Raw genomic sequence first — 25,671 nt, forward strand, 5'->3', positions numbered from 1 at the left:
GGCAGCCTGAAAAGGCATGTGTTCTTTGTGTGCTCACAGCAGAACCTCATCACATTTCACCTCGTCAATAATTGATGGTCTTCGGTGGTGAGGTAAGGCTCATTGTGCCGGGTTGTCTGGCTGCCTGGCTGGCTGGCTGGCTGGGTGTGAGAGGTGCTGACATGTGGCTCATGTTTTTCCGCTGCCCTTCACTGCAGACGGGGGTCCGTGACGAGCGACAGGAGGTCAGGAACCAGCTGTGGCTGGGAAACGGGGGATCGCCGCGGGTCAGGCCACTCCTCGCCATCCACCACAGTGCTTCGTGGTGATTGATTGAACCTGCCTAATGCATTGGGACCAATTGAACGGTCACAGATGTGCAAGCCCCACCCCCTCAGACGCCCGTGCAGATGAAAGTGTTTACACCGACGCTGATTTTGATGCCATCTCGGCATTTGGGGTTCGACTGCAGAAAGGAATTCCTGCATTAAAGTCTTAAGGAAATGATGCTTTAATGATACGTTGCCTTTGTTGGTACAGGACTTTTTAATTACACATAATGAAGTGGGACTTTTTCAAGTTCATTTTCTCCATGACAATGTCAGGGAATCCATGCAGAACATGAGAAATTAGAGTTGTGCAAATGCATTTCACACCCCATCTCGAGTTTACTCTCTTGGCAGTTGTAACTCTGTTTTCCTGTCAGGCTGGCTTGGATGTTGTAACTTATCAAACGCATCAGTAAGCCTATTGTCCCGCACTAGGGTTTGGGACTGGGTTGATTTTTTTGGGTGGATCGGTACAGAGAAGGTTACATAACACAGCTGTAGAAGGATTAAGGATGGGAATGACCGGTCCGGAGTCAGGATCCCTCTGAAGAGGGCGCCCTATGTGGGCCATGGGGATTGCGTGCGTATCAGGGCTCTTAACCCAGCGGGAGTGCAGACGCTAATACATAAATGCATGGCAGCTCTGCTCTCATCCAAACATTTATGCATCCCTCCTGGCCACTCTGTGTACAGTTGTGGCTGAGAACGATTGAAATGTTTAGCTCCCCCATAAGCCTCGATGACAATACTAGAGAGATGGTTTATATTTATGCATCTTTTATGCATCAGGATGCATGTGTTTATGTCAAAGTGAGTAACTTCTGCAGGGAAAAAGCTGAACCAGTATGTGGTGTTTAAGAGGACAGATTAAACGCACTTGATAGTGGTGTACAGTACCGCGAGGGAAAGAGGAAACCAAAATACAGGAGACAGCGCTTCTCCCTCTTTCATTATGTGCTTAGCAGCAAACAATGTACAGTGGATTAAACCACCTGTATGGAAGAGCCGTGATAACAGTGATGAAAACACGGGCTAAACGTCTGCCTCCCACAATGTAGTTCAAAGCGCAGGGCTCCACAACATGTCAGCTCAAGCTGTGATTGATCCTCTCTCGGCCCTGACAGGTCGTGTCTTTGCATGCATGCACGCCACCGCCGCTGCGACGCTAGAGAAAGAGCGGGTGCACACGGAGGGTTTACACAGCGTCTGAGCTCAGGAGACTGAGCAGAGGAAACAGGGTTGATCTGCTGTGAATGCGGCGGGGCGGGTGTTATGTTCGCTCTGCGCCGCGCTGTCTGTCTTATCTCAGAGACGGGGCGGCGTTTGACGCTGAAGGAAATGCATGTGAAAAGGAAAGACGTGATCTGTGAGGTGTGTGGGTGGATGGCAGGTAGTGCGAGTTAAGAATGTAACAAAGCAGGTGCACAAACGTGGCATGTAAGCCAAGATTTTCATCACAAACTAGATGTTAAATCACTGTTTAAGCTTTAAGTGGACTCTACTAGAGCTGCATTATATGATTTATAGTTCAAAATAAGCTTTATTTATCTTACACAAAGCCACTGTCTGAAACCAGCTCCTTCCTTTATGAAAACTTCATCCTGACTGGTCCCGCTTTACAAACAGAGATTAAACAGCAGGTGGGTGGGGCTTCTGTGATGACTGTGCTAGGGCTAACTGCTCGTTTGAAGCCAAGAGTAGAAAAAAAAAACCTGTCTGAAACTGAGTTTGTTTGAAGCCTGCGCCTGTGACTCACAAACTACGCTCAATATTTGAACACTTGACCATGTTTAATACAAGCATTGTAACTGTATTAAATCCACTTTAAAGTACTGCTTTTTGACATGATCAGACTACATGACCACCTTACTCTCGTTGCATTTTGTGTACTGAAGAGAAGTGCACTTGCAACTGGGGCTATCAGATACCCAAATCAGGTGGTTTGGGTATCTCCACTGGTGCTTGGTGGGATTCCCTTGTTTAGTAAGTCATCACCACTATCAGGTGATTGCAATCAGCAGGAGAAACTGGAGGCCCACACCCCACACGGGTTTCAGCGGAGGTAGAATGTGTGCACACGGTCAGCTGTCAGCTTATGCTTTCATCACAAGATCAGGATGTAGAAGACAAACGCATCAAGTGTGAAATATATAAAGTTGGGGCTTCGAGTCCAAAGAGAATCATTCACTTTTCTGCCTCAATGAAAATGTTTTTAGCTCATTTAAAGGACGGCAGGAAGCAAAATATCCAGGGCTGAAAATCTAAGCAAACATGGAAGTGTGTAAAACTGCAGTTCGTCAAGTGGCCACTTGAGGCTCACTCTAAGGGTCCCATATTAAAATAAACCGGATTACAGCGTGCTAATCTTCTGCAGCTATATTGGGGGTACCTGCGAGCAGCATTAATGTGTTATTAGGGCTGCTCGCATTAAGCTAACCATTAGTGAGCTTGTCATGCTTTCTTCTAGGTCCAAAAATTCAAGATGGTGACAGCTGTAATGGTGTAGATCTAGAATCCAAAAGTCCACAAACAAAAGGGTGATGTCACTGTGGCCACATACATCTTTTATATACAGTCTATGGGCAATAAACACAAACAATCTGACAGGTTATAAACAAAACCCAGATTATCCTGATTTATGTGGAAAGCTCTGGCTTGTCTGTTCTATTCGTGTCTTCCCACTGTGACGGATTACATGCTTTCAGTATGGTTTTGATAATTTGGCTGCATCGCTGTCCAAACTGTTGGCTGATTGTTTGCCTGCTCAGGTTTCTAGCCCCTGTAAAACTTTGTTAATGTTATCATAACCACTCGAAACAACGTCCATAACTGGGAAAATAAGACCCGGCTTGTTATAAAATGGAATTACCCTTTAAAATGAGGCGTTTAGGGACCGCGTGCCTGCGTTTTGACCCGTTTGGACGACATTCATGAGAACATGTGGAGGGAAAAATGAAAACATCGTAATTAATGTGTTAACATGGCTCTTTGCATACCAAACTAGAGCCTTCTGCGAGAGATGGGCTTGAGATAAACTCCCTGACTCTAACAGCCGTCAGGTTGGACTCTGTCTGACTATTTCGGGGCCAGTTTACACAGCTGGTAAAAGTTTACGACGTGATGGATCTCGCATCCATTGTGGTTGAAATGCACATGACAAATTTAGAGTGGAATATGTCAGCCTAAACACAGGCATAAACACACACAGAGTACATTACAGATTGCATTCATGTGCGCTTGAATGCAGTTCAGATATCATATAATTCCACACCAGCGCCAACTGGATGCAAGACGTCGCCAGTGAGCGTTTTTCACTGGAATACTGTTTTGACTACCGCTCGTGCCAATTACTATAATTACGTTTAACACAGAATGTCAAATTGTTCTATATTTGGCGGTGATTTTTGCCGCCGGGCGCAGTTGGCTCATGCTCCGTTGCTCCTGGAACATGCCTGTACATAAGTGGCCTGAAACTTAACCCTTTACAGCGCTGTGACGCTCAGCCATAACACAGACTGGAGGAATGCCAGGCCGGTCCCGTTTAACAAAACAATATCTGCAGTGAGAACTTCCAGAGAGTTTTTTTTTTTTTAAATGAAAGTGGTGTAATGGTGTACAGTGTGCTGTAATGGGAAGAGACACATTGTGTAATGTAAACACGAGTGTTTTAGTCAGGTGTGGGGCATGCGTTCACACGGAATTTATGAATGCAGTAACCAATGCAGTAAAAGTCCAGAATACACACCCAAACGCACACGCGCACACACCCCTGCTTGCTTCACAGCATCGGCACTCTGCTTGACTTCCTCCTGAATTCGTCACCGCCACAGTGCGTGTTTCACAATCGGCTCGTTTAGCTCACCTTTGTCTTAATCAGTGTTTTCCCATTAGAGGAATCACTGCAGTGGGAATGCCATCCAGGAGCAGAAACGTAGCCCACCTTGTATTTTGCCTGTTCAGTTCAGACGGTTGATTCATCCATCTCTGTCAGCTGTCTCTTAATCACCGGGGGTTTTTCCCTCCGACAGGTAAGCCGCTCAGAAACAACGGCGTCTTGTCAAAGACTGCGAGGCGGTGAGGAGTTGTTACTCATGAGCTATTTTTGGGGGGTTTGGATGTCTGCTATTGTTGAAGAAATGTGAAAAATGTGCAGGTGATTGGGATTACTCGGGCTGTCTGGTGTATCAGCTTCTGTATTGGGTCCCACAGCCCCACATTAGGTGTGCTGTGAAGACAAAACAGTCGGGAACAAGACTTTGACAGGAACTTTCCTCCTGAGCTGCACACCTAAGGTTTTGTAAGATGATGCAATTCATTTATTAGGTTTGGTTTTTTTGACTCGTTACTGTCTTTTTTAAGTAAGTTAATTATTTTCAAGCATTTTTTAAAGCAACTATCATATCAGCACTGTAACAAAAAATAATTTCCCCCAGGGATCAATAAAGTATTCTGATTCTGATTCTGATTGATTCTGATATTTACCTCCTAGCAGACCTGGCTTTCAAGCCGGTCTCCAGAAACATTAATAAGTGGGTGATAACACATCATGCGCCTCTAGTAATGCATGTAGAGTACTATATTTACAACAATAATGACTTGAACAGATTCACTCAGAGGCTACGCTGCCAAAGGAGGCTTTTTGATCCCCTTACACATTTGTTGTTTTCCCAGAAATACGGATAGAAACACTTGTATACTGACAAGCCTTCAGCAAACACATTCACAGTCTGGCTTGTCCTGGAGCACCGCTTCAGTTGTTGTGGATGCCTCAGGAGGGGCTTTAAAACAGGGTTTTTTATTATCCGTGCTAGTGTGCCAAGATTTATCCCATTAAAGTCTGGAATGCCCTCACGTGGGAAATGGATTGGATGTGCACAGTCAATTTCTTTGTTCAGCTCTGTGCGTATTTGTGTGGAAGAGTTTGTTATGAGTGTGTGTGTGTCTGCCTGTAAGGCTGTAGGGTCTGGCACGAGGATGCCCAGCTTTTTTTTCTTTTCTTTTTTTTGTTTCCTCTGAGCTATTTTTGTCTGGATAGAACCGCGAACTCTGTTTTGCGTAGTTAGCCGACGACCTCGCCTCTTCCATGTGTGTGTCTGCTGGTTTGCTTGCAGGCGTGTGTGGGTTCTGCCGAAGTTGGAGATAGATGGAGGGCAGAAGTGTTGGTTTCTTGTATAGTGAGCTGATATTGATCTTGGATATCTGATACCAACCACTTAGTAAACAAGAAATGATTAGCTAAGTCGAGGAATTTGATTTGCCCAGTAGAGAGCTTGAGTGTCCTCTGATGATGATAAATTTGATTTTGCAGCTGAGGGGAGGCTTCTCTTTCCATTTTCATCACAGCCTTTAGGCACGAATAGAGGGAGTGAGTCTTAGGTGTGAAGACAGTGGTTGATGTTTTTGTAAGATAAAAGTAAGATGAAAGATGGAAACAAAACAAGAATCGCTCTAAATAAAAGGATAACTAAGTGGTTTCAGGTTTGTGAGGTATGATATCCTATTGGAGGAATATCAGGATTGATTGTCTGGCAGCTGGACGTCTTTATGTTGAAGATGTTTCATCTCTCATCCAACAAAAGTCGACTCAAGGCGCTTTACATTGTAAGGTAAAGACTCCACAATAATACAGAGAAAACCCCAACTATGAATCCCCCTATAAACAACAACCTGGAGAGACTGGGGAGGAAAAACTCCTTTTTAACAGGAAGAAACCTCAGGCAAAACAAGACTTAGCCATCTGCCTTGACTGGTTGGGGATGAGGAGAGGGAGACAGGGCAAAAGACAAGTACCCATGCTGGGTGTCCCTTAGTGTATTAATAGCTAACTGTAGCAGAATGTACCGCGACCGTGGCTCAGGGGTTTGGGAATCGCATCTGTAACCGGAAGGTCGCCGGTTCGATCCCTGGGCTCTCTGTCCTAGTCGTTGTGTCCTTGGGCAAGACACTTTACCCTACTGGTGTTGGCCAGAGGGGCCGATATGGCAGCCTCGCTTCTGTTAGTCTGCCCCAGGGCAGCTGTGGCTACAACTGTAGCTGCCTCCACCAGTGTGTGAATGAATAGTGGTATTGTAAAGCGCTTTGGGTGCCTTGAAAAGCGCTAATAAAATCCAACTTGGTCACATTTTCACTAAAAGTTTTGACGTGTAAAAAAAATCCAAGTGGTCCCGGGATTGATCCTTGAGGTACACCTTTGGTATGCTTGGAAAATTATTAGTGGTTGCCTGGTGACTGCATTGGATTTTTGTTTGGTTGCAGCCAGTTGCAACAACCAGCTGATCAGAGGTTGAGCCTGTAATAGCCTCAACGTCTGGGTGACCAGCTTTGATCTCAAGGTGATTTCACAGGTCGTCTGGTGTGAGGCAACCAGCCTCAAACTACTTTGGTCTGACTCAAATTGATTGCTGTGATGCGTCTCCTTGCAATATTAACAAATGCAAGAATTTCAAAGGCAATGAGATTGCAAGTCCGTTCCACATAGTCAAAATAATGTAAGCTGTGCCACTGTTTTCTTTCACTGCCTTTTTTAAAGCGACTGTTGTATTAAAAGCTAGAAGCTAAATGCTAATTTATGCATTTAATTTATGCGTTTCATTTGGACAAATGTTTTGTCACTCATCCAAGTAACCTTTTCAGTCTAAAGACTTTCAAAATCAACTTCATGTGATTTACTTACCTGGATGATTATTGAGGTATGCGTTGAGCATGCATTAAGGTATTTAGCACCTAAACCTAACCAGTGAAAGAAGTGAGGATAAAAAGAGAGGGAAAAATTTAATTAATGTTCAAGGTCCAAAGAAAACGGAACGAATGGGATCCTGGTTGGAAACCCAACATCCTCCTCTTCCCTATCTTCTGTTGTGATCTTTTGAGGACTCTTTCCAGCTGTCTGGAAACCACGAATGTAGTGCTGGCACCAAGGCCAAAGAGCTACCTTGTGGATAATGGAGACATGCAGGTGGCCTCTCATAAAATTGCATTATCAAAAACTCTGGGACAAGAATGGTTTGCATTTTCTAAGACATACTAGAGTCCCACATGCATAGCACTTACATGATCAGTGGACTAGTAGAGAATGAATATGTTTTTGGGTACTTCTTGATTTGCCACTTTGTTAGCACTCAGACCTGGCACACTGAGCTGCTGATTGACCACACACTGACTCATTCTTATTTTCCTTCCCCCCTCTCTCTCTCTCCCCTCCATCTCCTGTTTCTTTGGTTTAGGGAAAAGCTGGCTGTGGCTCGCCTGCAGAGGGAAGTCGCACGGAGCAAGAGCGAAGGAACAATGGTAAAGTACAGTGGAAGTGCTTGGCCCTATCATCTTCACGAAGCCAGAAAAGCCACAGTATGTTCACTCCACGTACATACCCACACAGAAACCGTCAGGCTCTGCCAAAACTGTTGTGTTGGCTGAGTGTCTCGACACCTCATCAGAAGCTCTTGAAGGCAGTAATCCTGTAGAAATGCATGTGTAGGCAATAATAGAAGCAAGTACAAAAATACTGTGTTATGTGACAGTTGCCTGTTTGTGGAAAAAGCAGTGCGTTGCATAAATTTGACCTTTTCTGCACAAACTACAGGTACTTGAATGCACTGCCAGGCTCTGTGACCGTAGAATGCTGCACACTGCATCGTGTCTCTGGTAGAAAGTGCTGATGTGCCGTTCTTTTATGAGTTCTGGAGGTGGTCATTAGCATACATATGCGCTCAAAGCAGCGTATATGTTTGTGTCTGCGTTTCCACAAGTGTGTCTGAATGCATTTATAGAGTGTGTGTTTGTAAGCGAGGTCAGGAAGCGAGAAGAACCGGGTGATGAAGCGGGGCTCAGCTGATTGCAGCCTCTGAGCAGACGCTTTAACCACAGGCCCAGCTGTTTCACTGCACCCCAGTGACGCCTCTGATTCTGTGTGGCAGCAGGCCTAAAGCTACAGCACACAAGGGCCGACACGCTCCGAGATCTCCTCACCGCTGCGTGTGATTATTGATCCCCAAAGGAGGAATGCTCTATTTTTTCTTCATACCTCTTCAGAGTTGTAGAGGTCAGAGCACAGGGTCAGATACTGAGCAGAGCTCCCTCCTTGGAGATGGGCAGGGGTTTGGCATATTGCTCAAGGGCATTTTAGCACAGTAGATACTGAATTTATTGGCTGTACCAGATGTGTAGCTAAGTTTGTGCTTCGGCTCGTAAATATAGACACTAAAAGAGCACAGACAAAGACCGGCTTTACCTCTAGGACTTGTTGATGTCAGCAGATGTCAGAGGAAATCACGCCGGAGTCAGCCAGCGCTTACTTTCTGACCTCTGGTTGACTCCAAACTGTCGCCCCCAAGCATGGCCCAGTGTGTGAAACAAGAAGGTTCATTATTGATTTTGAAAAAGGTTCAGCATTGATGGGTTGACATACTGTTGATGAATGGAATATGAACCTGACCATCACTGTTCCTTATAGGCTAGTTGTTTAAGTTGTGTCCAGTGTGTTGTGAAATGAAAATGTATATGTAGATGAAACTGATTTGGTGTTAGACCTCAATATTAAGCTATTCAAAAAATTCATTCACTGTGTATGTGTTTGGGTTGTCAGTTTTGGGATTGAAATATTAAAGAAAACAAATGAAACTGAGACTTTTCAAAGTTGCTGGGAAAGAAGTTTTTCCTGCAAGTTTGCGTGATCATATTTTTGTGATGATATTTGGGCGACGTGGTCCAAAACAGCCGTCCTTTTTAAGATACATTTGGGCCAGATCTGACAGACTAAACAGCCCAAAATCAAGTTAGTGTTTGTTGAAGAATAAAAGGGCCATGGACACTTGGTGATTGGTGGTATTTCCCTTTAAAATCAAATTTTGTACAAACCCAAAAGATCTTTGTTTCAACCACAGAATGTCTGTAACAGGCTGAAGTAGCCACTTTGAAGTTTGTGGGTTACTGTGTTGAAGCCTCTTGTTTAGTTGTTTGGTCACTGATATCCTACGCTACAGTTACAGTAGGGAACAAAACAGTAACTGGAGATCTCAGTGTGGCCAAAATGAGTGAGACTGTGTAAGATCACCACTCATAGTCAGATGAGATCTTCAAAGTGATTTGAAGGCGATAAAAAAGTCAGTCTGCTCTCAGTTTGCAGTTGAATGGGGTCAAATTGACAATGAGATGCAATCTGTTTGTGATAATACAGTGACCGAGTGTGATAAATTATCAAAAATGATAAATCTGCTTACGTTCAGACCCGAGCCACAGATATGAAACAGAAATTCTTCCACAAACAGCCACGTAGCTGCTGCAAGAGGGTGATTTAACTGCAAAATGACATTGGTGCTCGATAACCTTGCTTTTATATAGGAATGTACCCAGAAAACAACCAGTTGTTTGAGTTATATTCTGAGTTCCTACAAACTTCTAATCCGATGGTCACATTGTCCTGTGGTTGATTCATTTTGTGCCATGAACACAGTTTTCTTGGAGACCCACATTCTGGTCCACCAAACCAAATGCCAGCCATAAGCAGGAGATGTGTTGATGCACGCTCAGTCATCAAGGCGAAGAAGTCCCAGAAAGCGGAATCTGTTCATCTGGATGTTGTCTTTTCAGTGGGAAAGCTCTGAAGCCTCCCAGGAATACCAGTGAGAAAGTCAAAGGGAGTCCATTTGGATGTTGCGTTGGACATCCCCACTGAAAACACATCATTCAGATGAACAGATTCAGCTTTCTGGGGCACAAGTAGGAGAGTTCATGTGGACCACACCAGCAGAGGTTGGTTGCAGTTGCCCCCCACTTTTTCCTTTCTTTTACCTGCGTGTGCTCACACCAAAGTGACAACACGTTTGCGTGTCAACACCTCCTCCTCTAACAGTAACCCAGCTTCCTCTGACCTCAGTGCAGCCCAACCAAAATATATCTTTCGCCATGCCGCGAGCCTCCCCAGAAGGCCCGGCTCTCCAACTGACACGACTGGATGACATGCTAATTATTACTTTAGAGGGCGACGTGAGTTACTGTCTGCGCATGCACAGTGTTGAGAGAGGGATGAGTTATCTGTGCCAGACAGGAGGAGGGTGAGGGAGGGGGGGGTATGGAGGAAGAAAGGGAGGAGGGGGATATCACTAAGCTCCATTTGAAATTGGGATTATCCCCATTGGATTCCCCTTCCACTCTCTCTCTGGCATTCCTGGGAGGCTTCGGAGCTCAGGCGAGGTTCTTCAATAGGAGTGAAAAAAGAGGCTGCTGTGTAAAGGAGATAATTGTCAAAGTGCTGCCAGAGTGAAGTGGAAACTGCAAACCACCCCCAGCCTGCGTCCAGTCATAGACCCCCAAAACCCATCGCCTTCTTCCCCAACATCCCCCACATCTTCGCCTGCAAGGGGATGAACCGATAGAGTCAGATTAAAACAGCGCAGACTTTTGAAGTGGCACTACCCCGCCTCTGTATCTGATGCCTCTCTTTAGCAGCCTCTGATCGCTGCCTCGATCTGATCGCATAAGGCGATCAGAGATGCCGCGAGAGTGTGCGGCAGTGTTTTTGCAGCGCCATCACGACTGCATTGTGTAGGAAAAAGAAAGGGAAGGGTATCTTTATGATCGTGCAGGGCGCTAGGAAACATCGCCACAATCGTAAGCCTCGGGTTGCGCATGTGAAACAGCACTAACTGCACAGTTTACTGAGGAGTGTGTGCTTTAATTCGGCGTCCCGCCGCGAAGCACGCATACTGCTGGCAGCTTGAAGCTGCACAACTCTTGTTATGGATCGTTTGGGAGAATCACATGAAACCTTTTTAAATAATTTGCAGGGCAATCAGTAATTAGGCCTGCGCTGCATTTCACCACATGTATGACCACACAAGATGCGTTTTGTTATTAGTGAAAATGATCCGCCTGTCTTACGCCTCTCACTGCTTCTTAAACTTCACATCAAGGCTCGGACGTGCTGCTTTTGGCCCACTCTGCTGAAACTCCTGCTAGAAAAACAGCAGGTTTCCCTTTAGGTGTTTGACAAAGCACAGGTCGGGGTTTATACTGCGAGAGTCTCGGCCTCTTTCCAGCAAGCTTGCTCCCGTTTGTTCGCGGCCTCGTCGCTGCTGTAGGTTTTCCCTGGAATTCTTCCCGATCCCAGAGGCGTGGTGCGGTGAGGTGCCGGGCAGGGCAGGGCAGGGCAGAGCTGCTCTCTGTCTCCCACTTTTCTTTTGATGCCACTCCGAAGTGCAGTCTAAGTCCATCAGGGGCAGGATGCCGATGTTTCCTGTCAGGGGCAGAGAACACAAGTCTACGTGTAGGCTTGTAAAGGCGGCGCTGCCTGCTCTGTGGGCTGAGGGGGCGGAGGGGGGCTGGGCTCGCCATTAAAAAGGCATTTAAAGCTGTTAGGTGAGATTATGACCGCTGGAAACGGCTGTCTAAACAACATGTGAAAATAAATGATCTGGCTTTGAGAACAACTAGCTTTATTTTTCTTTGGGTTTTGTGGATGCTCTGTGATATCCGAGCCTCGCCTCGTGCATACCCACACATTGCCGTTTCCATGGGCGCTCGGGCTGATTGCGGCGTTTGATTCTTTCACGGTTGAGCGAAGCATACATGCAAGTGATAAAAGGGAATTGTTTTTTTTATTTGCCTCAACTCCTCGGCTTAATTGAGCAACTTGCTCATTTAAAAATCTGATTTCTCCGGAGCATTTCATGTAGAAAATGAAGTTAAGATAAAGGAGGAGGACGATGGGGGAGGCGCTGCGTTTGTGAATATAAAGTGAGAGCACAGCATGGTTAAATAAGCCTCCAAGCCACGATAGGAATCAGCTATTTCTGTACATGAAAATGGATTTTGCGTGTGCTGCAATCTTCAAGAGTGTGTGACATAGTTTGTAACGCCACATCAAGTAACATTTGCGGTTCTCTGATGAGGGAATGCCCCTTTTTTAACAGGTCGTTTCACCCGAATCTATCTTGTTGCTACTTCAGCTTCAGGATTTCATTCAATAATTCAACATAGTCACTGAAGAAGCAGCCCTGGATAGCTCTGCAGTATGTCTGTGTTGGACTTTTACAAACATTTACACACTTTTATAGCTGGTATCAAGATTCTAAGCTAAAGCATGACTTGGGGTAGGCTTTAATTGGTACTGATAGAGGAGGTGTCAGATATTCCAGGAAATATCTGACTTAAATAATCCACCTACTCGTCGAGAGGTCGGTGAGTTCATCCCCTTGCTCTTTTCACCTACATGTTGAAGTATCCTTGGGCAAGATATCGAACCCAGAGTTGCTAAGAAAAGCAGCACTCCAGACAAGGGGTGGTTAAGAGTGAGGACCCAACATCAATGGTAAATAATTTTTATACAGTGCTTTTTAATGCATTTCTTATATTACACAGGATGCATCAAAGAGCAACTGGGTTTAGTATCTTGCCCAAGGCATACAGGCTGGAGCAGTCAGGGATCAAACCACCAACCTTTGGATTAATAGATGATCTGCTCTACCTCCTGAGCTACAGCCAGGCCAAAGACAGGCAAGCTTGTTTAACAAAAAAGCAAGATGTCTATTTTGGCTGATGGCAGGCAGTACAAAACAGTTCAAAACACAGGAAAACATGCTGGAAACCCTGTGGCGAGGAGGTGGTGACTATAAATACTGAATTCTTTGCTGAATTAATCAGCAAAGATGACACAATGAATCAAAACTAAAAGCAAAGCACAATGAACTAACTCTCATAATAAAGCAGGAAGTGGGAAAACCAAATGGGAAAAATGCAGACACATGGATGAACTTAGCAAGGAAACTTGACAAAGGTGAAATGAACACTGAGGGAGGAATAAACTCCAAAGCACCAGGGAACTAGGAATAGCACTAATTACACTAAAGAGGAATATATGAGGGTAAATGTAAACACTAAACAAACCAGAAATTAAATAGATCTTAAAAATAAACAAAACTCTAAAGTCCAAAAACTTAAAAACGCTCAATAAATGGACCACAGGTTGTTCCACTTTCTCAAGTGTCACTACAGCTTAGAGAGTAGCTGGTGAGTGTTTACAACAAGTTGCTATCTCTCTTGCAAACTGCTAGCAACAGCATCAATATGCTAGTGACCAAAGCGATCGCAAGGAGTTTGTTTTACCTATTAGTGCCTGTTAGCAACCTCCAGCAACCACTTGCCAACCAGTTGGGGAATATAAATTTTTCCTGAGCAACCTTGTAGCTGCCAACCAATCTCTGCATCTAAAACACCCTTTGCCATTTTTTTTCTTTTGTATTCTTCAGTACTTGCATTCGCTGATGGTTGGTTGGAGAAACAAGATTTACCAGCATGATGATTTTTGATGTCAGCTGTATGGTTGGCAATATCCTTTTAATTTAAGGTTCCTACTGTACTGGGTCTCAGAGGGTGGTATCTTTAGGATTAAATAGTAGATTTCACAGATGACACCGCTCTTTTGGACCCTCCTGAAACAGAACATCTTAGTATTCTAGAAAATGCTGCAACTCCTGCTGGATTGAAAGTCAGCGAGCCAAAGACTAAAGTCACATCCTTCAACTATAGAGATCATTTTAGACTTTAAACACTGATTTTATCACAATGTCACCTGGAATAAGGACAAGAAACTAATATCAATGTGGCAGCCCAGGCATCTGCATCCAGCTGAAGTTATGACTCTGACTCTCTTAATATTTTTACAAACACCCTAAAGACCAGGTAATCGCTTCACAATACCAGCTAACACACAGTGTCTATTAACAGCTATCAGATATATAATTATGCGAACTTTTGCAGGAAATGAACAAGATTTATTCTTTCTCAGTGTTCTGGCACATACGAGCAGGCTTTTGTTTGAAGGAGAGTTAGATTTGCTCCTGTTGGCTACCCCTTTGTTACAAAAAATCATCTGTATTTGTAAACAAAGACCGGAGGCAGGGGGGGAGATAAAACAAGAAGCCTTGGCCTGGATATCTGCTGGCTACACAGGCCCCCTGAGGCTAAGTCATCAGACTAGCTAATGATTGGCTGAACCGCAACAGACACCAGAAAACCGTATCAAAGAAGTCTGAAAGCAGCATAACAGCAATTACTGTCACAAACTTACTGCATTAGAAAAATACTGTGTTATACTGGAAGATAGCGAGATTTTGTCCCTGAAAGGCACCAACATTTAAAATAAACGCAAAGAATAAGACAAAAACTTTCCTGGACTTTTCCAAGATTACTAGATAAGTGTGTAGCATTTGCATATTATCACCAAATAAAACTTCTGTAATAACTAACACTGTTTAAATAACCATATGTGTGGCTTTTCTGCTCACCTGGATTACATTTAGCCAAATCAAATAAGCAAATAAGGCACACTGGCAGGGCTCCGGGTCGGCAATATTAATTAATTTTGAGCACGGGGTTTAATTAGTTAGCTGTAAGTGGATCGAGGTATGATGATTATCTGACAGTGATTTATTGGTGTGTAAAAAAGAAAAAGCACCTTCAGAGTGGACATGCTCCGTAGCGTGCTGCCAGCAGATAAAGGGGCTCTCTGACGGGCTTAAAAAGGAGAGGCTCCACGTGGAGCTCGGGCGCTCGGGGACCCTCATATAGGGTTTCTGACAGCTGTTTGGAGGATGTGTGACAGCGTGGAGGTTTGGGAACTGGGGGGGACTCAGGTGCTGTCTCTGCAGATTGGCCTTATCAGCCACGGGCAGGGGCCGCGATGGGGTCCCCCCGCAGGACTCAGCACATTCACCGGGTGACGAGCGCTGACAGCCAGGTCCAGATCGCATCTCCACACCGTCCCATTCTGGGTGTGTGTGCGTGGGTGGGGTGGGGGAGCTCCCTTGGCAATGATAAATGGGCCACTCGTATGATTTTGCATATTCCTGGGGTGTGTGTATTATTTGCCACAGTGCCCGTGGCTGTCTAAGAGAGCAGTGGTACACTCCAATAGTGGCACTCCATGATAATTGAATTGATGGAGTCTTTTGGTGTGGGGTGGGGTGGGGTGATAAAACACTGTTTGGGCTCACTTTAGTCACAAGTAATCAGAAAACACACACTCCTGCACTTTGATGCTTTCTCTTCTGTTTCTAAACAAACAAGAGCATAATTATAATTTTTATCTTTACGACTTGTATCTGGGAGCCAGCCAGGCAGGCCAGGAGGCCCGATCCTCCTCGTGTTACACTTTCATTTGAATCCAGCCTCGCTGATGCACACAAACAGCCCGGTGGCATGTTTTATTAATGAATGGAGAACCTGCACAGTGCTTTGTGTCCCCGATGTTTGCTTTGCCAGCGAGCCTCCGAGCCGCTCCCGGCCCCTTTGATTAGGCAAAGAGCTCCAACCGAGGCAAGGGGGGGGATGTCCTGTGTAATGAAGAGATTATTGGGCCTGTACCCCCTAACCCTGAACGAGTACAGTGTATATACAGTTGCAGATGGACATCCTACAACACGATGGGACACACACACATGCACTTAACCTGATAAGGTCGCAGCACAGCACAACAAGGAGAGGCAGAGGCCTCTAATTAATTTAGAGTCCTCAGTGAATCTTAGAGGGTATGAAAGGGGGGCTCCGAGTATTCTAGTAATTCAGCTCGGATGAATACCATTACCATCTAATGTTGTCCAATTACCGAAGCGGGAGGCTTCATTTTGGGCTCGAGTGCAGCTAATAAAATCTTATGTTCCAAAGCCGCTCGGTGTAACAGATTCTTCATTTATTTCTCAGGCTTTGCGTGTTGATGGTGATAAATTCTGTCACATACAGATGGATATATTTCTTTATTTATCTCTCTGTGGCAGAGGTCAAATTTAATCCTCAAACCCCCTCACCCCTCACCCCCCACCCCCTGATGCCCAAATCTGGGCTTGTTTCTGATATATGTGGTATAAAAATCCAGCAGGAGCTATTTTATAGATTACACCCCATATTTCATTTGACATTGGCTTCTTTCTCCTTTTTTTTCTATGCGCTGCATTGTTTAATAGAACAGGAGCATGTTGCCCCCTGCAGGACAAAGAAGGCAGGACACCTCGCCTCATCCCATCCATACAACAGTGACAGGCTGTCAAGAGAGCGGGGATTATCTCCTCAGCGGCCAGATTAACTAAAATAAATGTTCTCACAGAAAGTTGCCAGGCGTGTTTTCATCCTCTCGGTGTTGACTTTGAGATCTCTTCCCAGGGCTTTTTCTAAAGAAGTGTTGTCTTTGTGGCTGCAGTGAAGGCTTATTAAAGAATATGCTTTCAATTAGAGCACCAAAGGAGGAAAAAAAAAAAAAGAGAGAAGTTGATGCAGACAATAAACATTTCAATCGAGGAGAAATGTATTGCCGGGGATTTCTGGCCACAGAAAGATACAGCAATGTTTGATTTAATGTCCTCAGGCCTTGTAAAATTGCAGAAATTATATATTGAACAAAAGCAACGCAGGGCTTTTACTACAATGTAGAGACTGTAAATCCTGTGTTGTTATTGAGGTTGTTGGCAAGACTGTCAGCAGACACGTAGCGGTCGGTGGTTTATGCCTGGAGGCCTGTGTGGGCAACAAAAAAATCAGGACCAAAGCTGCTACTGTGCTTTTTTTGTTTTGTTTTGCTGAACAAAGCCATGCATGTTGATGCAAATAAAAGGCCTTTGTGCTCATTTGCATCGAGGTGAAATTCAGCTAAACTGCTGCGACGCTGGAGGCTGAAATCGGTGCCCGTTTCTTTAAACGCTAAGTGGAAAATGTGTCCTATAAAACATAAAACAACTTTATGTGTCATAAAGAAAGAAGAACCAGAAAAGTCATATATATATATACATACATATATATATATATATATATATATATATATATATATATATATATATATATATACGTCCAGCTCCTGGCAGGGGGATGCACTACTTTACGTTCTTGTATGAGTGGATTTACAGCAGCCATTACTCCTGACAGGGAGAGCCTCCCCGCTGCACATAGTAGCCGTGAATTTACTGCCGCGGTGAAGACGGGGACTGGTTTTAATGGTGACTCTGGTTTAATATTCCCCCTCAGCAGCTGAATCACCCAGTTAGGATCTGCTTTTGTAAAAGAAGTAACAATGTAGTGACACAAGACAGTTTATAAGGAGAGTATGGTCATACGGAGTAATGGAGCAATGCGACTCGGTGTCACATTATAGTTGTTTCGATGTTTTTCTTTCCAGTTTGGTTTCATGGTTTTTCACGAGAGACCCGGCATAAAGGAGGGCCTCATGTCGAGGAGGATGTTTTGTCCATATGCCACACAGAGTGACACGCTCACTGTCTCTGACCTATATTCTTTCACGCCACAAGATGTCCCCATAATGCTTGTCTGAGAGAAAGCACTCCAGCTTCTTTGCAGGCATGCACTGAGTAATACCACATCATGACTGGTGCTGACGATGAGGATGGGCAGTAAGTAATTCCATTTGCACTGAAGAGAACTGATGAAGAACTGACAGGATAATCTGGTGATTCCCAACATTTTCCATTGGCTCTTAAACTCTGATTGACTCCAAAACAACTAGAATATTTAAGCATGTGTGCACACCCTCTGTTTAGAGTTAACCAATCACATTTAGATTCATGTTAAATAGTAGCCAGTACACATCTGTAAACAACTGAACTGATTCTCATTGAACTCTTATATAAAGTTCAAATGTTTTATCCAGAGGATTATCCAGAGACTTACTTTTACAGCAAAGAGCTTTCAAAACTTCAGATGTTTAAAGGAATCTGTCAGGAGAGGTGCAGGAGAATTCCCAAGGTAACAGGTGTGTTTCCATAGATATACTGTAGAGTACAGTGAAGGCTGTTATTTAAAAGGTTATTTAAAACTTTTATTCACTTATGTACAGTAGTCTCTGTTTAAAATACTAATGCATTCACTTCAGATGTTTTCTTCCACAGAGCCAGACTTTGTGGTAATGTTTAAAGTGCTCTGGGTGAATAGTTCTTTAGGCTTCCTGAAGCTTTTTTTGCACGTTGACTCCTTTATTGCTCATTTTCAGTCCAGTCCTTGTAACTGACCATTTTCAGAGGAATGTTTTATTTGTTTGTTGAGCCACTTACACAGACCTATGAGTCATTTAAGCACAAAAAAGAAACTTAACTCAGGGGATTAACTATTCTTGTGACTATGCATAACAGAGAACTTTGCAAATACCCAATTATAAGATGTGTCTTTAGGCCCTCTGTGCGTTTTTGTGACGGGCTGCTAGTAACAATCTGTGAAAGATGTCAAAGATACCACAGTTTGACAGAGATAAAATAGTACTTTTGCACCAGCAAGGTGATTCCCAAAGAGATATTGGCTGAAAATGTAACATATCTCACAATGGTGTGCAGGGTGTCCTTAAAAAATTTGAGGAAACCGGACAAAAGAAGTGTCAGTATCTGTTCATTTGAACAGTGTCCCATTTTCCTAGCCAAAGAAAAGAAATCAGAAGTGAGTCGAGACTTTTGCACTGTATATCCACATATACGTTTTTCACCACCTCCCTGGGTACTTGTACTCCTAGGTGGAAATAAAAGGATGATAATCATCTCTAATCAACCCTTGTTAAGCCAAAGTTGAATCTCTTATTCACCAAACACTGCATCTTTGTTTGCAAAAGAAGAAACTGTCTCCCTTTTTCTTTCTAGTGTGTGTCTTTGGCCTCAGACCCATTTGCAGATATTTTACAATCTTGTATTTTTAGCTGATATTCCTGGCAAGGCTTTGACAGTTGGTAGATCACCCAAATCTACGGAAATGGAAGCCAGTGGCTTTGTCATAGACTGTCAGCAGCAGCGACAGATGCTTGGCTTTATGTACAATAGAAACTGCCAGACCAAGAGAATGATCCCGTCTTATTTGCTCCGTCAGCTAAAAAAAAAAATCCTCCGCCTTGCTGCTAGGAATTTGCTTAAAGCTTTTTTTGCAACTTTGTCAAGAAAACTGGAGTAGGGAGTGTGCCACCACAGGGACCTTAGTCTTTGAAGTTGGGTTTGAGGCAAGGATGTCTTTCTCTTTTGGGATCCAAAGACAGAATCCTTCAGAAATGAAGAATCCAATTAAAGAATTGGAAAAGACCAGAGAAAACTGGCTAAATGCTTCATGGAGACCATATACACCACAAGCAACATTTATAAAGCTCTGAAATCAAGGAATGGAAAGCAGAGATAAGTAGGCATAAGTGATCCCTCCCTCCTCTTACCGAGGAACTCCAGCTTTTTAATTCAGGATCTATCAATAGTTGGGTCGAATGAGGTCATGTTTACTCATCATCATAACTATAACGTAAAGGGGGGAAAAAAAGGTGAAACACGCAGAAGAAGAGAGGACGGTTTGCATGGTGTGAGGAAGAGAGGAGCAGGGTAAACATGCTATTCATAGCTTCAGTGATATCGGGGAGCATTTTCTGAATAGATCTGAAATGAAATGAAAAGCAGGAGAAAGACTGAGGCACGGGAGGGCGGGCTCAGTGATTTCAGATGACATTTAGTGTGAACTTTCTCTCATAGAGACAGAAAGAAGCGGAGGCTCATTATGAGTGTTTCAAAGTAACAACAAACTACTGGAAGTAATGCCAATCGAGGCGGCCTAAATGTCATCATGCCCTTATTCTTTTATTTCCTCTCACACCTAAAGTCAGGGGAAAAAGCGGCGAGGCGTGGATTGTCTTTTTCAGCTAGGACAAGCTGTGTTTGGTTTCAGATGTTTGGTGAGCAGATGTTTTGGTGATTATGATGCTGAGACAGCCTGTGTTTGCTTGCCCTCATCCGAGGAGGGTCGAATATTCGGGGAAGGGGGTCGTAAAAATTGTGGCATGTGACTTGAGGGTGATCTTTTTAGCCCCAGGCCACACACTGCCTGAGAGTTGATCGTCCTTCTGCTCTTTCCCACAGCGAGAAAAGCTGATCCACGAGCTAGAGGAAGAGCGACGCCTGCGACTGGAGAGCGAGAAGCGTCTCCGGGAAGTGGCGGAGGAGTCCGAGCTGGGTCAGGCGCAGGTGGTTTCACTGCAGCTGCAATTCTCCAGGTAAAAGAACCCAGGAGCACAGAGCGGGCTTTAAATCCCATTTTTCAGCCCTCACTCATTACGTTTGAACAAAAGGAATAAATAAAAACAAATAGAGGACGAATTACAAAGTTGCTATGATACTGATCCTGTTTATTCAGCATCAGCAAATATTGTATTCAGCCCTCTGTAACCCTTTGTGGGAGGTGATGAAAAGTACGAGCGTCTATAAAATGATTGTGTTTCACTTGAGTGATTTGATCTCCTTTTTATGCAGTGCTGTGAAAAAGTATTTGCCCCCCACCTCATTTCTTTGTTGTTTGTCTAGTTGTTTTACCCTGAGTAAGTACAAAATTCAGTTTTTCTTTGATGATTAACCACATTTGTTAGAAAGCTGAGTTCAGTTTCACAAGACTCACTCAGGCTTGGTTACTGGCAGCCCTGTTGAATCCAGAAACCACTTAAATAGAACCTGTCTGAGAAAGTGAAGCAGGTTAAAAGACCTCAAACAGCAACACATCAGGCCACGATCTAAAGAGCTGAGAAACAAAGGCACTGACATGTGTCAGTGGAAAGGGTTAGAAAGCCATTTCTAAGGTTTTGTAACTCCAATGAACCACAGTGAGAGCCATTATACACACATGGAGAAAACTTGTATCAGTGGCGAGTGACCAGCCTACCAAAATTACTGCACCAGAACAACATTAAAGAACCACAGGCCTCACTTTGAACTTTGACCTCGGTTAAGGTCAAAGTTCACATTTCACATTTACCAAAAACATCTTGAAAAGAAGAAAATATTCTGTGGACTGACGAGACAAAAGCTGAACTTTGTGGAAGGTTTGGGTCCTTTTACATCTGACATAAAACTAACAGCATTTCATAAGACTGGACCAAAATTCTTCCGCAATGATGTGAAAGATTCACCTGCACTTATCACTGAAGCTCGATTGCAGTTCTTGCTGCGAAGGGCGGAACAACTACTTTTTAAGTTTATGGGCATTAACAAGTAGGTTTGGATAACTGTTGTCCCTTATCCATTTCTTTGTTTAATATTCAAATTTGCTTTGTTATCTGAAACATGAAAGTGTGACAAATTTGCAAAAAAACCCTCAGAAATCAGGAAGGAGGCAGATACTTTTTCACGGCACAGTATCTGTAACATTTTAAAGAAGAAAAATTTTACTTCTTAACCCCATTTAAGGGCAACCACCCACACATAAATCCTTGAACTGCTTTTCCATTTATTTTCTGTTCTTATTTGAGACTTTATGGATGTGTCGGACACCACGCTAGATGAATAATCCTTGGGTAATAAAAGGTTTTAAAGAGATGACCTCACACGCTTTCCTTTCACTAAACTGCAGGTCATCACAAGCCATCTGCAAAAAATTGTAATCAGTGAAGAAATGCGCTTAATCCTTCAGAGGTTTGACTTATTTCGAGTCCCTTGCATTACTTGTTGTCCTACTTTCATTTGAAAAGGCCAAAGCATCTGGTCATCGAGTAATTATTGTCTCTTTGCTGTAAAAGTTATGACAGGAGTTTGAGTAGATTTTACTCAAAGTCTGTAGCTCGGAGTCAGAGTCTGGACTCAGAGACCCCTGGATGTTTTTTCCTCTCTGGTTTGAACTCTGTTGCCCTGGAAAAGGGCACCTGTGTTCACTTTTTTTTTTTTTTTTTTTTAACTTTTCATTCACGAAGGAAAAATGAGCCATGCTAGACTTTTCTGTCTTCTAAAATATGTCTTTACCAGAGGCTTAATAAAACTGGACTTTTGGACCCAATGCTAAGAAAAAACGATAGATGTGCAAGAGTGAAGAATCTCAACTCCCATATTCTTTATAAAAGTGCATTTAAAAGTATTGAAAGCTATGTCCACACAGAAAGCATTCACAGTGACATTCAGCGAATTCAGGGGGAAAAATACTGATTTCCTAGTCAGATACCTGAATGACCTCCCCTGGCTCCTTTCGATGTGGAGGAGTAGCAGCTGTACTGTCTAAGATACTTAAACTCATCCACCCTTGACAACAACTCCTTCCAGACCCAAAGTGGGCAATCATGGTCATAGGGTTAAAAAGATATTGCAGACAATACTGAGTATAGTTGTATGGAACAATACAGCCAGTTCCTGATTTCTATTCTGATCAATGCTATCACCCAGCAGACAACCAACAAACACGACTGGGTCAGACATGCAATGAAAAGGGTGAGCTGGGATTGAGGTGGGTTGCAAAGCAGCTTGCAGAGGCAGCAAAAAAACGGAGCCAGGTTAGGCCAAAATTGGCACGGTGAAGATTCCAATCTGTCCCAATGCAGCTTTTGAGTTAGTAGTGCTTTTCTACTCTATTTGAGCACTCAAAGCACTTCCTTACTACAAACGTCATTCAAACAAGTACCCTTTTCTATACCTGTGCACTTTTAACCCAACAGCTCGGGGGTTCAGTATCTTGTCGAAGGATATTTTGGCATGTGGACTAGAGGAGCCACAGCCACCATCACTGTACTAAGCCTTTGCCTGGGTACTGAGTTTAACCCTTTGCTCCAATTTCTTAAAACTTCACAGTAAGCTGCAGTAATGGGTGATCCAAGTGATCAGAGTAAATCTAATAAAGCAAACTTGGACATTTTTTATCAAACTGTTTCTCTTTAAGGAGATATCAGTGGCATGTACAGCAGCCTGGAGCATTTTTTCCCTGAAGCGTCCAGAAACCAGTAACTATCCCTTTTAGTGAAAGCAATAGATTTTTGCCAGCAATTTTCTGCAATCAGCACAATCTTTCAGTAACCTTCAAAATCGATACCTTGTTCCCACTTTTTCTATTTCTCACATTCTTATCTTTGCTTTTCCATTTCATCAGAGCACTTCAGTGCCATTTCTCTGCGACGCTTGACCTTGTCTTCGTCAGAAAAAGATCGTCTGATACATTACTTTTGCTTTGCAGAAAGGGAACCCATAAGGTGTGAAGCCCTTAAACAATGCTCTCGTCATAACTTCAGTAACCTCTATTTCATGAACTCATCCTCCTCTTTGCAGCTGCTGAAGTGTGACAGAGAGGGACAGCAAATCAAGAGCCAGGGCCCGAGTTGATGCCATAATTAGGCGATAGGCATTCAGTATGCAAAAGGACAGGGCTGGGGAAAAAAGAGTCTGGGGGATTTTACATTGACTGCTTATCTTCTCATTAAGTTGGTTGGAGAAAATCCGGTACGTTTTAATGGTCCCAGTGTTATAGTGCAGACGAGGGCAGAGTCGCTGCCAGGGGAGGAATAAAATATTTAAGAGCCATTCCAAAGATTTATCACATATTTAAAATGTTCCATTGATGCCTCTGAATTAAGCTCAGCGGTGTTTCTCACTCATGTTGGCCTTCCTCACATTCCTGATGCACATTTATACAGTTTACACTGTTTTGGAGATAGCTGAGGGGAGTTCATTTTGCTTTATCCTTCCTAAACCTGAAGCAGTTTTCTATTTCCGGCATTTCCCCTGTCCACGTCTTCCATCGGGGTCACCTTCTGACCTTTACGTAGACTTATTGGGTTTTTGCACAGGTTCCCCGGCATAATAAAGAGTGCAGATACAGTGCACTCGCTCCTCAAGGCTAAAAGTGAATTAGTGAGATAGTAGCTCGCAATACAAGAGTCAATGTGCTGAAGCCAGAGTGAGATGAAGTACAGCAATTCTATTAGGGGGGAAATATATGAAGCTTATCCCTGATTGGGTCCTGCACAGGTCCCCGCAGAGCCAGATGAATTTGTCTGCATGGCAGGGGTTGTCCAGATAGATGGCTCTCATCGGGCATCCGGCGGCTACCGTTCCTGCTGCCAAGCAACGGCGTGGCAGTAAAGACAAAGATTCCATTATGTCCTTAAAAAGCGCTCATCGAAGTGGGGATGTTCGGCCCTACCTCGCTCGGCTGTTGCCATTCCAGCGGTGTGGCGCGCTGACATCATGCTCGATTGCTGCAATTTCCCCGCGTCGTCAATGCTTCTTAGCAACTCCCAAAGGGAACGCGGGGTTCGGGCTGCAAGTTCGAAAGATATCTCCCCGCTCCCCTAACGCCTCTGCACAAATAAGCTAACAGGATTTCACTTTCAGAGCCTTAATCTTTGTTTAAAGCGATGCCCGAGCGCTTATCTGAATGTGAACGAGTCCCCTAACAAGCATGTGGAGTGTGTTTACTGGTACCTGGTCCCTTCGCCGCATTAGCATGCTTACATGGCAGCCAATAATCTGCGGTGGCAGATGGGACAACAGTGTGGTCACTTTAATTAGCCAGTAAAAAAAAGAAGCCTTCCTGTAAACCTTTGCCCTACTTGCATCTGCTGTTTCAGTTGTTGGCTTACGGATGCTTGCCTTCAACCGGCAGACGACACTTATTTACCTCTCTGCTGGCTGATTGATTGATTCGGGCTCATTATTTGTTGTGCATTTGATGTGTGTGTGTGTGTGTGTGGGGGGGGGGGTGGGGGTAGAAACCTTAGTTCATCAATGTGTCTTTTTGAGTTAATGCCCACAAATCATGTTAAGTGGACGTCCAGTCTTATAAATAGACCGTGATCTGCTTGACCTCAGGCAACAATTGATTTGCGTGTCGCTAATTAATTGAGGTGGCACTTTTGGAATCACAGAGATGAGGATGGAAATAAGGCGGACCAGTCGGAATGATAAAAGCCAGCCAAGTGCTTTAGCTGTGGGATCAGACTCTATGCAAATAAGTAATTTCTGCTCCGAATTCTTTGCTTTTTGAGCTCTCTGCTTTGTTGTGTGATGATGTGAAGCAGGAAGGTAATGAGCTGCTTGTTACAGCTGCTCTTTACTGTATCAGATACGTGAACAAAAAGCAACACCAAACAGAAAAGATCAGTCGGTCACCCCTACAGCCAGACAAACTCCAGGGAATCTCGGCTTCTTACAGCCTTTGTTTTGTCTCCTTTGCTTTTTTTCTGTCCTTTGTAATGCTCAGGCTATTTTTTTTTTCCTTTTTTGGCAGGGGTAACAATTTAAGGCAGGAATTGGCAAAACTGAAACAACTGGCTTTTTCTTTTCAGCTTTCACCCTAAAGAAAAAAAAAACAAAACAAGAAAGAAAATAAAAGAAATAGCTCAATTTGCTCCCGAGATCAGAAAGCTGGCATTCTTCAACTGACTGGCCACTTAACTCTAGACATAGGTCTATATCCTCTCCTCTGCATGCACACGCACCCTCCCCCAACCAGTTGGGCTCTTAGCCTGGTGTGGGTCACATGCCCAACCTCCCCTGACCGACCCCCTCTCTAAGGCTTCCCCCCACTACTTGCAAGGCCTCTGCAGTCATTAAACTCCAGTGGATTAGCGGGAGACTTCAGCAGCGTCCTCGGCCCACCCTGGACGTCCCCACAA

General features: G+C 44.0%; 1 protein-coding gene across 14 annotated transcripts in view; it reads left to right on the forward strand.

Annotated features, from left to right (window-relative positions):
- The window catches only part of LOC309700519 (nck-associated protein 5-like), a 188,052-nt gene that overhangs the window by 92,271 nt on the left and 70,110 nt on the right, over positions 1–25,671 (forward strand). For 8 of the 14 annotated variants that reach the window (XM_082524102.1, XM_082524101.1, XM_082524104.1 and 5 more), the window contains 2 exons: positions 7,532–7,652; positions 20,171–20,304. In XM_082524102.1, the coding sequence (XP_082380228.1) occupies positions 7,532–7,652; positions 20,171–20,304 (255 nt within the window). Of the gene's footprint in view, positions 1–3,927; positions 4,337–7,531; positions 7,653–20,170; positions 20,305–25,671 lie in introns of those variants that run through there. The other 6 variants (XM_082524103.1, XM_082524106.1, XM_082524110.1 and 3 more) reach the window with 3 other exon arrangements.

This window comes from Aulonocara stuartgranti (assembly GCF_965226115.1).
Source record: "Aulonocara stuartgranti genome assembly, chromosome: 23".
Lineage (NCBI taxonomy): Eukaryota > Metazoa > Chordata > Actinopteri > Cichliformes > Cichlidae > Aulonocara > Aulonocara stuartgranti.